At 40.9% G+C, this 17,070-nt stretch overlaps 1 protein-coding gene across 3 annotated transcripts in view; it reads right to left on the bottom strand.

Annotated features, from left to right (window-relative positions):
• LOC131470539 (serine/threonine-protein kinase BRSK2) overlaps positions 1-17,070 on the bottom strand; it is a 193,749-nt gene that overhangs the window by 83,803 nt on the left and 92,876 nt on the right. For all 3 annotated transcript variants that reach the window (XM_058646431.1, XM_058646432.1, XM_058646433.1), the window contains exon 2: positions 1,004-1,098. In XM_058646431.1, coding sequence (XP_058502414.1) covers positions 1,004-1,098 — 95 coding nt within the window. The remainder of the gene's footprint in view (positions 1-1,003; positions 1,099-17,070) is intronic.

Here is a 17,070-nt window from a genome sequence, read left to right as displayed (position 1 = left end):
GCAGAGTCCCTGGAATTGAATACAAAAAAATCCCCCTGCAGTATCCTTTAAAAACAGGCTATGTGGGTAACAGGAAAAAAATATATAAAAGGATTTTTCTTTCTCCCAGAAGATTTAGAGGGGAGCTGGAGTGAGGCTATAGTAATTACAGCTGCCAAAACTAGCTTTATTGTTGTGTTACCCCTGGATTTCTTGAAGGCTTCTGGTGACAGAGCCAAACAGCTGTCTCCTTTAGTCTGAAATATAAACATGATTGCAAGGATTTGCAAGATCAGCTATTGATTTATATTAAAATTAAGACACCAACACACGGGCAATTTAGACTTTTAAAGACTTGCACAGGCGGCTCTTTCACATCACAATGACTGGACACAGACATGTACTGGAGATTCCTCACTGCATATTAGGAGCAAGAGAAATGCAGTCCAAAAGTGGATTTAATGTGGTTACGTGTGCATATGTTCAACTATTCCAACACCAAGACTTGCTCAATTTGGCGGAAAATGAAAATGAGATTGTTGGAGTGAAAATGAATGTCTTTAGCAGCCTAAGCGTTAACATCCAAAGCCACTGAGATGTGCTCTGGATGTCCCTGACGTCCACACTACTCCAGCATTTTAGCCCCAAAAACAAAGAGTTTTGAAAACATTACTGGCATTTAAGAACTCCAGGGCTGTGTTTTAGTATAAACAGGCAACAGCACAGTTACCCGCATTCACCTCTGCGACTCGACAATCAGCTGTGAACGAAAAAAAAGCTCTGCTAACTCTAACAGTCTCATAACAGATATCCTTGATCTTACCTTTCACCACTGTTGTTTATCGTTAATGATACTCAGTGAAACTAAGCAAACAACTGCAGAGGAGAGAATCAACTCAGCATGCACATGTTATTTGTATAGATTACTTCTGAAAATGAGCTAAAATACTCATCTGAACGCAGATAATTGTTATCTTAAAAACAGAGTTTTTAATGAAAATACAACCAGACGCTGTAAACTTACCTTCATTAATACTGACTCGCTGAGTTTCTCTCGATTGACGATCTTTATAGCGACTTTCTGGCATGTTACACAGTGGACTCCGAGCTTGACCAACCCTGCAAAACAAGCAGGAAAAACATCCTTCATTAGGTCATATAGGTCACTAATACTAATGAGAAGTCTGATAGCAAACTCATATGTATCTTGATAACACCAAGAAAGCAAGTTCAATATTCATGCACTGACTGCACTGAATGTGGGTTCCTCGTGGGCACATTATGCTGGGATATGTTAAAACTGACGGCCACATAAACGGAATATGTCAAGAAAATATAAGTTTGTTTTGGCAAACCGCTGATGTGCACTGAGCAGACTGATGTTAAAATGGTTTGGGACCACGTGTGGAGAATGCTGATAACGACTTCTGACAGTTCCTTAAACAAACTGCCCTCTGGGGTTTGTTTGAGTCATAAAGGCAGTAAGTGAGTGGGCCATTTGTGTTATTGATTCCTATAATGTACTAAACTGCAGTAAAGCAGTCGTGTTGAGTGAGCTAAAACAGACAATAAAAGGTAGTGGTAACAAACAGAGTCACTTGCAAAGCCAGAGGTCGGTCAGTGAACGCAACTCATTATTGACCGGACTTCAGAAATGACAAAAAAAAGAAGCAACACGGCACAAAAGTGGTGAAAGGGTAATTTAGGAAGTCAAATTTCAACATCATAGAAGATAAAAATTCCTTATACTGCAAAAGCACAAACACACCGGCGCACTGGGAGAGATTTAAAGGGTTTGATACACCACACAACAGACAATTATATTTAGATTCACACACAAAAAATCACATAAATTGTATGATTCTCTACAGAAGCACAAAAGCCTCTGTGCTGGTTCCCTGGGAAATTCATTTTAGCCACAAACAGTGCAGAAGAGAGGCGAGGGCACGTCAATGAGTGTGTAGTTACAGTGGAACAAAGTGGCGTGTTTGTGTATATTTACGAGGCTTCAATCCATTTTTCTGCCAGAAACCGCAGAAGTGCAGAGACGTTAAAATAATGTTTGCATCATATAGATTAGTCACAAACCAAAACAAACACACACTCCTGCACAATCAAATGTCGCCGCCGTACAACTGATTTCCCCGATGGCACGGTCATGCTGCAGTGAAACCCAGATGACAGAAGATGATCTTGTGATTTTCTCGTCTTCTTTTTTTCTTAACACTATAAACTACAGCAGTGAAACTCTCTCAAGGCTCCGGCACCGAGAATTTATAGAAACCCTGGAGTGGAATAATGTGGACACTTTGATTTCTTGCATCTCGCAATGCTGGCAGAGATGAAGATGGTGGAATTAATTCTAAGTGTTACAATGTGCCAAGGACAGAAATAGTGCAGTCAGTATAAGACACGTCAATGGAGAGCAAAAAAAACCTGGCTGGATGACATGATCCAGACTTACGTGGGCTTCAAAATCGACTATTTTTATGACAGTTTGATTTCAATTTGAAACGGCCGAGGAGGAGAGGAGCGTCGACGGGCTTTAAGAACAAACAAGTGTTCCGAAGACACTGATGAGTCAATAAGGTGAGTGGGATATGAAGGATCAGAACGCAGCAGAGATGTGGGGATAATGTGAAAGAGAGGGAAAGTCAGGGACAGCACATTAATACAATGGCAGGCCACAGATAATTAAACAGTAATGGAGAGAATAGTGTGGCAGTGACTCTCTGGCTAGGGAGTTGAGGGGCCGCAGGGTCGTGACTGGAACCACATAGACAAGAGAGAGAGAGTCAGAGAGAAATTGGATGAAGCTGTGAACGCACACACAAAAAAGGAAGGAAAAAAGATGTAGAGAGATTTGGAAGAGGAGATGAGGCAAACAGCAGACAAACCCATTAGCCCTGTGATGGTAATCATATCATAATGGCTGCTATAGAGAAGCTCATAAGTCATGATAAATGCATTAAAGAGAAAATATCTGCCCGCAAACACATGAAAAGTTAACTGGATTACTTGTCCTACGATCCGTCTTCCTTTCAATGCTGTGTTTTTATGAGCAGACGGAACATTAGCGCGGGGAAACCGCACACGGGCACACAGACCATTATGTTGTTACAACAACCTATTTGTGTAAATGAACCTTTACATGACAGTTCGGTATAACAAGCCTTTCACGACCTAAAATCACAAGCATTCGAACTAATAAAGTAGAACAAATGGTCATGGGAAAATAATACAGATTTAAAAGCCTAAATTACATAGGGCACAGGAACAGGAAACAAGGCCACTTGATCCATATTAAAATGATCATAAATGATCACGAATAAACAATTACATTTCTATCTTTAAAGTGGATATACTTATGTTGTCGTCATGTACTTTTAGAGGCTAAAAAAGCTGAATCATGTTGTAATGTGTGGGTGTTGTGTACCTTCATAAAACTCTTTAAAAACACTCATTTGCACATATTATCAAAGTGTGGCTTCGAGTTATGTTTACCAAATTAGAATATGCAACATAAAATCAGAGATACTTTGTTAATGCCTGCGGGGGAAACTATTTAAAAACACATATAAACAATCCCAAAGAAAGTAAATATAAGACTATATAAAATAAAATGTGATTTTAATAGATAGTAGATAGAGCAACATGTGGTTGAGTTCTGCAGCTGCAGCTGTTTAGACTGTAAACTGTAGAGTTGCATGGTGTGGTCAAAACATCATCAACAGAAATACAGCAATTGTGATAGGGTTCCAAATTTTTGCAACTTAACTGGCATTTCTGTATAAAAAAAAATAAAAACATGATTTTTGGATTGGAAAATAAAACATTTTCTCATCCAAACAGTGAGACTTTCCGACCTTTGAATTTCACCATGATGCTGTTTTGTCATGAATTTTATCTTAACTCAAATAATGTGGATATTGTTATAATAACACTAATAATAATACACTTTGTTTGTATAGCACCTTTCATACAAGGACTGCAGATCAAAGTGCTTCACAGTAAAAGGAAAACACAATTTAAAAAGCAAATACAACTGTTGCAATGCACACAAAGAAAACACAGGGTGCTTCCCTGATATCTAAGGGTAGTGTGTTCCAAAGTTTAGGTGTGTACGATCGCAATTTTGAATATTTTCTGATTATTTCTTGAGCTCTCCTCACACACACACACACACACACGCTCCCTGCATCGAGACATTACAGAAGCATGTTGCAGCCTTACCTGTGTTAGTATAACTTTTTTTTTCCAGACAATATCTGAAGCTCCCCACCTGACCAGGTTATGGTTAACCATCCTCTTGCAAGAGGAAATCCGTGCATCCGAGGACATTAAGATTTCCTCATAATGACTCGACTCTTCTCGAGTACGTTGTAATGTGTAATTAACATCAGCTTCTCCATGGCCCAAACGTAACCCACTCATCCTCCTTCTCTCTAATGTTGTCTAATGAGGGTGTTTGCCTTTATCTTCCCCTGTGCCCCTTCTACCTGTCCGTGATGTTACCCTGGAGGAAACACTTACAGCTCTGAGCTCCGAGCTAAACCTGGAGTGGCAAGGCTGAAGGAAATGTGTATGTGAGACGCCTGGGGTTTCATCTGGATCTGGCTGGGCTCAGAAAGGTACAGTACATGCTGTCTTTGAACATGGCTTCAAACATGAAGCTTTTCACAGAGAGCAGCACGAAGGGTCATAGTCTCAAACAGGGAAACGTGGAGATCATCACTGCTACAGCTCTCCCACTATGTGCGCATGATATGTGTGAGAGTACATGGATTATATTTCATTTCCTTTTGATCACATGTAATTGTATTGAGCTCGTACACACGTGTGGACAAAAGCAGATGTGCAGCTGACCTGAGTTTACAACGCCACTCAATCAATAAGTGCATTGATCTCTCCTCTCTCTCGCCCTCCTCCTAAATCAATAGCTTCAAAAGCCAACGCCTTCACAACAATGTCAGCGTAATGACACCGACCAGGGACTTATGGACTAGAGAGGCCACCGTCCACTGACCCATGTCCTCTATCCTGGCTCTGCAGTCCTTACTTTCCATGCACCTCTGTGATTAATGTAGAAATGTGGAGGGACTGCTGGGAAAAGAACACCAAATGAGAACTTTGGTCCGTGGATCAGCGAGCATTTCCGCTGCACTGTGCTCAAAGCTGCTGCATTGCTTTGAGTCGTTTCAATCATCCCCCTGCTGACTCAGACAAATCAGGGATGAATATGATTTTTTGAATAAAGGTTGAACTGATTGCGTCTGCAGAATCAGCCATTAAGGAGCAGGAGGGTAAAAGAAAGAGACAAATGAAACGAAAAGGATGAAAAAGAGAGAGAAAACAATGGAGAGCACTGCTGTGTTAACTCAACAATGTGAAATTAATAAAATGGGGAAATGTCACCTATCAAGCGCTTCTCCAACAACTAAAAACATTCTGTCAGTGTCTCTTGCTCACATCACTGATGCATGTGCTAGCACAGATTTGGTAATGAGCTTTTTGTCTCTTTCCCCTCTTTTCAAGTGATTGTGTTTCATCAGATCACAACGAGACTTGCTGACGCCTGTCAGAATAAAACCTTAACAGGAGTCAGAGAGAGTATAATCATGCTGGCAGCATCTAAAGCCTCTTTCACACTAAAATGATTGAGTATAACTGGAATTTTTGAACCCAAGTGAACCCACTAAAAAGGCAATTAACACCATTCCCATTGCCAGTGGTTGTTCTGCCCTGTGACGGGGTTTTTTCACCCCTGCGTCACCCGTGCTTGAAATAAGACTTCACAAATGAGTACACAAAATGAGTCTGATAGAGAAAATAACAACACCACCGTGACGCTCCTTGACATCGTTACAGTCATTATTATGTTGGATCGTTTACTTTGGTCCTTTTTTCAAACGCAACAGAGAGAATTTTAAGGCTCTAATAAAATGAAGTAAGATGAAATAAAAAAAGTATTGAGCACGGTCCCAAGTTGTAAAAAAGAAAGCTTCGCTCAAAACACAACAGCCAGAACAAGAATGTGTGTCTTAGCATTGTGCTGGTGGAAATGACACTGGAACTTGCGTCACTTCCAGAAAGGATGCAGACAAATATGTCATTTGCATGTCCACTGGTTCTTGCCTTCCTACTAATGCCAATATAAAAGTGAATGCTGATGAAACACATTTCCATGAGTCAAAAACCCTCTCACAATTGGGATGAAACCGGTTTCTTTGACCATTGAGAATGGAGGATAAGGGAACTTTTCTTTCAAGACGTCTCAATGAAACTGAGAAAAATGATGGAGAAGTGAGCACGTATGTAATGGGAGTTCCCTCTGGACCTTTGTTGGTATGCTCACAAGTTCCCTTAGAGCTGTTCAGCCACAAACCCTCACTCCCATGCCGACAACATTGTCTCTCCCTGACATGCGAGAGGTGTTTTTGTACCAGGTACCAAAACATGTCGATCAGTGGTTGATTTATCATCAGGCAGAGCGGGGATATCCTGGGAGGAGCGGGGACGGACCCTGACTGTGAGACTGATTTCTTCTACCATTGATCCGAGATATGGAGGGAAAGGAGGACAGCTGAGAGAACAGGAACCCTCTTCAGGGGAGGAACTTTGTCATCTCCACCTGCTAATGGCACACAAACATCGACAGAGCCACACACGCTCAATGTTTTCAGCTTCATCCACCACACAGCACTGGCATCAGTGTGGTTAGAGACACTTACTGGGTAGCTTGATTTCCATCTGGAAGCGATTATTTGAAGCAAACGATGAAAACAAGATGTCTCCACTTGCGCACCACTCTCACTTTCAAACTTGATCTTTCAGAAGCCCTAAGCCAATGCCAGCAGATGGTAGTAGCTTATGCTGGCTTAGCTTTCGCTCCCTGAGGCAGTGGCTCTAAGAAGCTCATTGCCCTTAGGCACAGATCTGTGCACTGCTTTCCACTTTGCTCTCCAACCCTGAATGCTCAATGTGGGGGCTACGGCTCTGTGCTGAGATCAGTGTTTGAAAGGAAACACAATGTGTTACTGGGGCTTATTCCTACAGCTTCTTCTAGCCTCATGGAAAGTCCTGGCAGCGATGGATGGGAATCCTCTCTTACAGAGCAGAGAGCAGAAGCAGATGATACCAGAGGTCGTTGTACTTATAGAAATTAATGTTAAATAATCTAAATGAATTGTGCTGTCTTCAGTTTTTGACTACAAGGAGTGGACAGCATATTTCTGCATATGCCATATTTCTGGCAGGACAGGGGACATGACAGATTTGATAGCAGTTACCGCTGATGTCATCTCAAAACTGTAGTGAGTCACTTTTAACGCATGTTACATTTAAACATTGTCAAATAAGTTCATACAAATCTGATTTAGCCTCAGCATCAGCTCCCCATCACTCTCTCTGTTTCTCAGTATAGATCCTGTGTTGCCCGGCAATATTCCCATGCTGCAGACAACACTGAACTATTTAAGAAAGAACAGGTTGGAAAACGAAGGAAAATACAAAGAACTGCTCATGTAATGTTCCAGAAGTACACGGCTCATAAAAACACAGTCAGTCAGCAGTTTGTCAGGATAAATGTGTCTTGCCCTCGTCCAGCCCCTGTGCTGCAGCTGTATAAACACAACAGGTCTGATAGTATTGATTGACAGAGCCTGTTTTAAGATGAGGAACATACGGCTGCTGTGGTTAACACAAAAATGAAACACAGCGGCAGAAACAAGACCAACTCAGAGAATCACAGCCACCGCCACAACTGCATGACATCACCAGTGGCGTGCACAGACGTTTGGAGGGGCAGGGGCTGGGCAGGAAAATTAAAGGGGCACCTACTGCACCATACAGTACAGGTAGGCATGTCCAAAGTGCAAACTAGGGCCAAAGGCAGCCCGGCCCTGGGGCCAGAATGTCATGTGGACCTTTATATGGACCTCCACACATTATTATTTTTATTATTTTTCAATCAGTGAGATGGGCATTTTCTATACAACACTGAATATAATTTCCTCCTAGGACACTCTTTGGGACACCGTCATGTAGGGACAGTAGGGCCGTTCATAACGATACCCTCTTTCGATTGGAAGGACAGCCATAGGAAACAAATTCACAAGGGCATCCTATAGGACACTGAATCACTTCTGTCCACTAGAAAGACACTCCTTTAGAAACAAGAGATTTTTTAATTTATATTTTGCTTTCGAGGCCACTTATGAACGGCAGCCAGTAGGACACTTCCTCATGTTTTTACCACTCTGCAGGGTACTTTACTGTGCGTCTTGAGACTGAAGAGGACACTTAAGCACGCCAGTTCAGACAGATACAATGGCAACAGCACCAGTGGAGGATGTGACACTGTATTGTCTTACTTCGGCTGTCTACAACTCGGAGACTTTTGCTATTTTTAACTAATGTGGGTATGAGTTCACTGGACATAAAGTTGTTTTGTGCAGCTCTCAACATCCCTCACCCTCTGTTACTAACACTCTCGCTAACTCGTATTTGACATATAATATATGGTTATTTTGTTCTGAGCCTGGCAGTTATAAACAACTTAACCGCTGTACAAAACACATTAAAACTTGAGACTAAATTCAAACATGAAAGTTTTCCACAGACAATGTGGTTGTAGCCTGGTGGGTTGTGTATGAATGCCACGGTGAGTTTTTAGAAATCCAGTCAGCCTTGTTTTTGTCTAGTGTAGTGAAATTAATATGAACTGCTTTATAAATAATGTGTAATAAAAATTTGACAAAAAATATTACAAAACAGCAACCCAGTTTGGCCCAGTACTGGTCCACAGGCCGGGGGTTGGAAACACCTGCTTTACTAGACTAAACACAAACTCTCTATATTATTTTTCTATACATTTTTTGTTTGTTTGCCTACATACAAACACTAGCACATGTGCAGTTATGCAAGAGACATGAATCATGAATCCCTCAGCCAGACTCACTATTATATATACCATGTATATATTTGTTCTTCTTCTTCATTGGCTTGACCCTGGTGCATAAAACACAGGACTGTGGATAAGCAGATAATTACAGTCTATATCAAAGATTTGCTTTTTTTTTTGCAGTTTCTTTTTAACTATCCAGTTATTCCATGTAGCTGACTCTCATCTTTTCTCAGCTCCAGTCAAATGTTTTCTTCATTGCTTCTCAACCTCATCAGTCAGGGTTTTCTGACTCATCTACAGAACCTCTTCTCTATTCAACCTCTCATCTTTCTAAGCAGGAATATGGCAGCAGAAAGCCGTTGAGTCATACTGTGGAGGAGGTGAGAGACAACATGTCGAAGATCAAACAATGCGCAATCATTTCTCAATAAATGCGCACACACTCTCTCTCTGTCTGTTTATCTCCTGCCACTTTTTTTCTGCCCTCTTCATTCACAATATCTTTCTCCATGTCATTCATTCGTCCACCTCCACTTTTTGCTCTTTTTGCATTTACACTCAACCAGGCATGACGTAAGTCTTACCCCGGCTGAATTCCCCTGCAAAACCTCTAAACCTTACAAGCCAAAGCAGCGGGAACATCAGTGACAACAGTGGCCCAGACCAACAGAACAGCTTCAAAAGCAAAAAGAGCAATTTGGCCCTGGAGTACTAGAGCGAGGAGGGACACACAATGACACATGCATACAGAAACCTCCATTATAAGTTAACTCCCAGCACAAAATAAGGATTCTTACTGAAGTTATTTTATTCCGTCCCGCTTTCCAGAGAACCCCGGAGATCCCAGGAATTAGGGAGTTAAATCTTCACCGCAAGGGCATCGCTAACTTCATTTAAATAGTATTATATTCGAGCAGTGACTCTGAGTGCTTTGACTTTATAACGATCATGCTCGCCATTATTATTGTTGAATAATATAGACTTACACCATTAACTCTGGTTCAGATATGACCAATTTCTCTCCATCAGACAATTTAATCTATGCATGAAAACAGCTCAGAGGCAATTTACTTATCACGGCTGTATGACCCGGCGCACATTGTCAGATTCGGATAATGAACCAGCAGTTCAACTTGAGATTTTCCAATAAGGGTGAATTGATTAAATGTGTGGTTTTAGATTAGATGACATTTTCCCAACTCAAACTGTAACTGTTAAATGATCCTTTTTCGATAAACACACATGTGCTCATTTCTCTTTTTTGTCAAGTATTTCCTTATATATGTGCTGCAATTGTAAGGCTGAACAATTAAATCAAAACAATTATAAAAAACCCAATTAAACGCAATTAGCAAATTGTAAAGCCTGTAATTTAATCGTTCTATTTTTGACTATGTTCTACGCCAAGTGTGTTTGAAACACTTGAGATTTATTTTGCTCACCCTTGCATTACAATATTTCATTTCATTTCATTTCATCATTATGCACTTAAACCAGTTAAACTGGCCGAGCTCATTTTAAAACTGATTCTCAGCAGGTTCCTACTCTACAGCACATATAAACTAAAGCATAACAGAATAACTACCCAAACAGGCAAATCAATGTATATAATATAATGTATAGAAGGTAATATTTTGACAATATCTCATGTAGTAATACCCCATTTTGTTGTCAATTTCATTCTAAACTCAACTCAAAGAGCAATCGCAATACATGTCAGAATAATTGCAATTAGTTATTTTACCCAGATCTTTCACCCTAGTTTATATGTGCATGTCTAGGGCAACAGTCATTCTCCATTATGTTCTCCATTTGGCATCACTGAGGCTTAAAAAGTGAAAAATGATCCAAAATGGAGGACGCAGGAAGGAAGTTTGCACAGTAGTGAGAAGTCCTTCATGGGCCAGTGGGGCTGGGGCATAAGACAGAGTCTGGTAAATTAATGTCTGAGTTAAGGGTGTATGATGTTGAAAGACCTGAATATCACTGAGGATGCAACCCTGACTGAGAATGTATTATTGAGAAATTTACAACCACCAGTGGCGTGAAATGACCTGCAAGGTGATGTTTCGTGTTGTTTTCTCTAACTCTGAATGAACGATTGAGTGGTTCTCCCTAAGGCAGCAACTACTGAGAGATCCACTTTGTTAACTAACAAGCTCTCTGATTTGCACAAAACCCCCGTCCCTTTATGACAGTCTCATCAGCATGAAAATATATGCAAGAATAGGAGCTCATCACCCGCATGGTGGAGGCTGCGAGCTTCACACAGTCTCTTCTGCCAGCAAGGCAAACAAGTCTCATCGCCAGAGGTAACGAACGCATGATTGGGCAGCAAAAACTTTCAGTCTGTCATATATTTGACAGTGCAAAAAGTTAATGGATGTTGATGACTTTGTGCTGGAAACTTCTGGCAGGCAGACAAAATACGGTGTCATGTTTGCTAGATTTTCAGCCTGGAGCTTATATTTACTGAAGCCATCTCACACTCACACACATCTCTTTGTTGCTGATTTTGTAGATCACCCAAAGAAGTTTCCAACACTTTTTTTTTTTTTTTTTAAACAAAGATTTGAACTCCTCTGGGGAGACGATGTCTCTATTAAGTTGATCAGAGGCAGTGGTTTCCTCTTGTGAATCTCTGTGTGAGAGACTGTCATCGCAGATTCGGAATATTCCACTGTGTATTCTGGCCCAATGTGACTGGAGGTCAAGCCACAGAGCCGAGTGACAGTGACGCTGTCAGAGGAAAAAACACAGGGACAAGGAGGCCCGTGACAGTGAGATCAGTGTACGGGTGAGGATAAGGACAGATACAGAGATTCTGGGTAAGACACAGACAAAAAAAACAAAAAACAGAGAGAAAGTGGAGCCTAGAAGGGCGGAGCATCCATACTCAGATCTATTTTTAATGCTTATGACTGGGGATCTGCAAAAGGAATGTATAATTACAGCCTCATGAATAATGCAAACAGGCTCCTTTTAATTAGCCACACCAGGCCCAGTGCAGCGACTTCAGCAGACGGGACAAACATGTGCACACGCACATGAAGTGAACATACACACATGTACATGTACTCGCGCTCCTCCAGGGAGACGGGAGTCAAATGAAGAGGCAAAAATGATGAGCCAAGAGCTGCACCGTGTCTGCGTGTCATGTATTAGATAACCCGTCATATAAAATGATGAATAATTAAACATCTGACTGGATAATATTGCAAAGCCCTCACTGTAACCATAGAAAGACTTTCCTGCAGTGGTAGAGTTCTGTGTATTGCACACACCTGTACACTCGCATGCATGGACACAAATAAAAACATTTGCAGCATGCAGACACGCCAACTGTGTGGGATGACAACGAGAAGAGCAGAGCGAGAAGCAATTAATCAAAAGCTTCCCCATCTATATTTCAGCTTGAGTTATTTCATTAATTAAGAGTTTGGGTTTTTCTAGACAACATTTTCATGATCAAACATGAATCAGGCTGGCTCGGCGCGAGGAGTTCTCATCAACCTGTCTCATTAACCAGCTTTCGTCCGAATGAAGATTGAAATAGACGGTCAAAGCCCGGACCGTGAAAAAGTCAACTAAAACTCTTCGTCCACATCAAGAGAAAAGCAGGAAGTTGAATCCAAGTTGGAACGACACATCAAAATGCAGGCAGGATGTTATTTGGTTCTTATCTGGCAAACTCGACTTTTCCCATCTTCAGTGCCTTCATTTGTAAGCTAATTTGTGCCTGGCAACGACAGGCTTGAGTATGGGAGAGGATATTGGATGTAATTCGATGTCTTACTCCATCTTCGTTTGTTGATTGCAGTTTAATTGGCAATGAGGGTGCTGCGTTCCCACTTTGGGGCAGTCGGGGAGATGATGGCTTGAGCACGTAAACTGAAAATGAGCCCGGCTGCTGGTTTAACAGAACAGTGAAAGGTTTCAACTCAGGGGTGCAAACAGCAGGAGAAACACATCAGACACAGCTGCTCAGAAAGCAAATGCCCAGAAAACTAATATTTCTACAAATATAAAGACCGCCAACCCGCAAAGACGGACCCCAGGTGGTGCTCAAACACCTTTTGCCCTATGACCAGGAAAGGGTGCATCTTTAGAGACATTTTGATTTATTTCTACATTCATATTTTCATTTTTATTGGGCATGAAAATGCAAAGAAAAATTACGTTTGATGTTATCTAAATAAATGAATATGCAAGTAAGCACAACTCTAACATTTCTTTTGTTAATTTATTAAGAGGGTGCCCTTTTTTGATTCACCCTATCCCTTAAACCTGCAATTCTTTTCGTATTATTTTGACATTCAGACTTTTTCAAACAATACAGCAGGAAGGATTGTCCAATATGAGAATAAACCCCACTATTATGGGCAATATTCACAAGGTTGTGTGAGGCTGCGATGGAACAATGATCTCTAGTGGGAATGTGTTTGTAAGTGTGCCTTCAAGGCAGGAGGCCACCTCCTGATGTGCGACATTGATACAGACATGCATTCACTTCCTGGTCATAAGCCCAAAAGGTTCAAGAACACTCCCTAGTGGTTTCCTCTCCTGACTTTCCTCCCTCCTTGCTATGCCTCTATATTCTGTGCGTTTGTGTGTGTAAAACATACAGTGCACAGAGGAAAGGTCAGAGTGTCAACACTTCACCATTAGTGTTCAGTTCGACTGCAAACACCTCAAGGCGGAGAAACAATGAAGACAAGACGTGAGCATTTGTCTGTGTCAGAGAGCTGACTCGCTGCATCCTCTGTGAATATGATTCCTAAAAAAATATGTCAACAAAATATATGTTAGGACCCAGATCAGCTGTTGTCCAGCAGTTATAAGCTGTTGCATTAATTCAGTCATAGATTTGTTTCCACTTACATAGACAGCATTTTCATTTCTTTCATAATTTAGAGATCGCTACCTGGAGAATATATAATCATTTCAATATTTAAATACTTGCAAGAAGATAAATTAACAACAAGAGTGGATAAAACATTGAATCCTTGACCCGACAGCGGTGGATAAAATAACACACAGTCATATAAAATCTTACCAAAGCTCTAACGAATCAGTCAGTCACAACGTGTTAAGACGACTCATCTGATTGACTGATTCTCTCATGTACCTTTTTATTTTTTTAGCTGATAAATATAGAATTTTGCTCCTCGCAGCAAGTCATGAGTTCTCAAAGAACACTGTCTCAAGCCACTCATGCTTCAAAAAGCAATGTCTCGCTTACACAACCTTATATTTGGCCATGGATGGCCCAGGGGGGCGGGGTTACAGAGGAAGGGGATGGAGAACAGTGTGTTTGTGTAAGACTGAAAAACAAGGCCAGATGAAGGAGGTGTTGTGGTGGGCGGATGCGTTCGTAATTATGCCGATGGCCAATGGTGAAGCTGTTGACATCTCTCTTGTGGAGTGGGATAATTTGAGCGAGTCTTCTGGCTAAATCGATGCGTCAGTGGCAGCTTACTCATTACCCAAGCCACCGTTGCATCTCAATGAGGCAACAAGGGAATTTCTATTAGCCACCGTAAGCCCAATCTCTCTCTCTCTCCCTCTCTCTCTCTCTCTCTCCTGCTCCAGCCCCCTCCAAGCCTGTGTCTCTCTATTTTCACTTTGTCCTCTATTCCCTATCCTCAGTCAATCAGTCAATCTTCCCTCTCAGTATCAGTTGCCCCTTGTTTTGGTAATTGTCTGACACGTCTCTCTGTTTCTGTTTTTTTCTTCAACACCATCCTGATTTTTCCCAAGAGACACAAGGAGCGATGGCTCTGCTGTTGCATCATGGCTTCCTACCACAGCAGCAGCAATTATTATGCATGTGTGCACCTCCATGAATATGTTTATTTCCATTATATATATACTGTATATATATGATTAATTTGAAGCAAAATGTCTAATAAACCCTTAGGACACTGAGCTAAACATACAGTATATCCAGAGGGTATAAGAATGTGCAATAAAGAGTGTCTTATATCCTTTTTTTTTTTTTTTCAGCACAACATAGACAATCTGATTGGATTTAGAAGTGAAATTTGGATATATGTCACAGTTCAAAGTTCGTTTGGCTCGTTTTTATGAACAAAAATAAGTTTAAAAAGTGGCCTTTTTTCGTGACTTTTGCACAATTATTGCTACTTTACATCACTACTAAAAATTCCATCTAAAATGAATTATAACTTTGACTCAACAACACATAAGAAGACGAAAAAAACTGCAATATGTGACCTACGAACACACACCCCCAGGATGTCCATATAAGGAGTGTATTATTCCCACGCCAATTTACCAAGGGTGCACCTGCGGCACAGATCTGTGCTGCGTGAGCACTAAGGGTTAAATAAGCATAAACAAGCAATTCCAAATATGTGCTACCATTTCCTCACTTTGCTCATTTTTGCAACACTTGTGAATGTGTCTGTATATGAGCACATGTGTAAGTGTGTGTGTAAGCAGTGCACACACGTGTTCCAGTGAGTAACAGTCCACTGCTGAATGGAAATGAAAGTGCATCTGGAAAAAAGCCAAGGCCCAGATTGCCTGCTTTCTCAGAAACAAGGCTCACGTCACAGGACATGGAACGTTGCCTTGTAGAAAAAGCACATCCACTCAGACACACGTCGACACACACACACACACACACACACACACACACACACACAGATGCAGTGGGAAGTGCTGCACTGAGCTACACAAAGCAAAACTCCATTTCACCTGGCCTTTAACTGAACAAAGACTAATCTGAGAGTGAGATGTCAAGGCTAAAGTGCAATTCGACCTTAACGGCAAAAACCAATAAGAGATCAAATGGAAAAAAAGGGAAGAGTAATGGAAGTGTAAAAGTGTATGACAACGTAAGAAAGAACAGCAGATTTTGGTGAAATAATTTAGTCAACGGTCAAGACGAGGAAGAGCGATATGGACGACAGTGTCAGGTCTGTGTAGTCCACCATGGGAAACTGAGAGAGCAGAGAGACATCTGTTCAACAAGACTTCAGGGGGGCTTTCACTGTGATGTCAGCCTGTCACCACATGCAGGACCGCAGGAGAAGATACATGCAGAGAGCCTGAGTACACACACACACACACACACACACAGCCTCTCTTCCTTTCTATGTCTTCATCACAAAGAAGCACCAACCTTTAAAGAGGAAACAGGTTCAAGGCTTGTAGCATTTTCTGATATTAAAGCTTTTTAGAATAGTCTCTGATTAATGCTTTGTGCAATAAAAACATTTTTTTGGATAAATCAAAGACCGCAAATCACAAATATTGCCATCTTTCCATCATGCAGAGTAATCATTATTTAGCCACTCATTTAACAACCAATTCAAATTCAAGTCATTTATGAAGCCGAGGATCATAACAGTTATTTGATTGTCATTTTGATTTTCTCTGTGTTATGGCACTGAAATGAGAATATCTTCAACTTTACAAGCGGTAATTTACAAAATAATCAACAAATCAATCGTTGATGGAAATCATTCTGGCTGCAACACTGATCCTGAGTAACATCACAGAACAGCTCATTCCCAAGTAATGTGCTTCTAACCCGTAGCCAACAGTTTAACTAATTACACACAATTACAATTACTTTTACTTTTTATCTTTTGTCATAAATTAAAGATAAAAAAATTCAAGACTGAATATTTAATGCTGCAATAGAAAACTTTATGTGATTTTTGTTGTTGTTGATGATATTATTCTGCCTCTGTTTTTTTTTATAAACAAATATCCTTCATCTCAAAACAGAGCTCTGTCAAGCAATACTATCAGCCTCGACAAAGGAGGCATTTGTGTTTATAGAGCAGCAGCAGCAGCTCAGGGCTAAGAAGCATTTATCCTGTCAAACTGCTGAAAGTCCCTGTTTTTTCAGCTGTTGCCTCCGTCTGTGTTTACATAAAACTAACCACTTCCTGTGTGCAGTGTGGGAATGTTGTCACTGACATGAGATCTAAACCCTGTGTGGAGCTGATATGATTAAACGTATCAGACATTTGATTACATTTGAAACCTTTGCACTGAGGTTAACGGTTATATAAACGCAGTGCATGCAAAGAAATTCTTACCTTGCTCATCTCCCTTTACGCAAAACAATAATAGTTATGATAGCGATTCATTCATTCGTCCATTCATCATCTACCAGTTTATCCTACACATGAGGGTGAAAAAAAGGT

The sequence above is a fragment of the Solea solea genome, chromosome 12, assembly GCF_958295425.1.
Source record: "Solea solea chromosome 12, fSolSol10.1, whole genome shotgun sequence".
In the NCBI taxonomy this organism is placed as follows: Eukaryota; Metazoa; Chordata; class Actinopteri; order Pleuronectiformes; family Soleidae; genus Solea; species Solea solea.
Note: the sequence above shows the minus strand (reverse complement) of the source record. Positions and strands in the feature narration are given on the sequence as shown.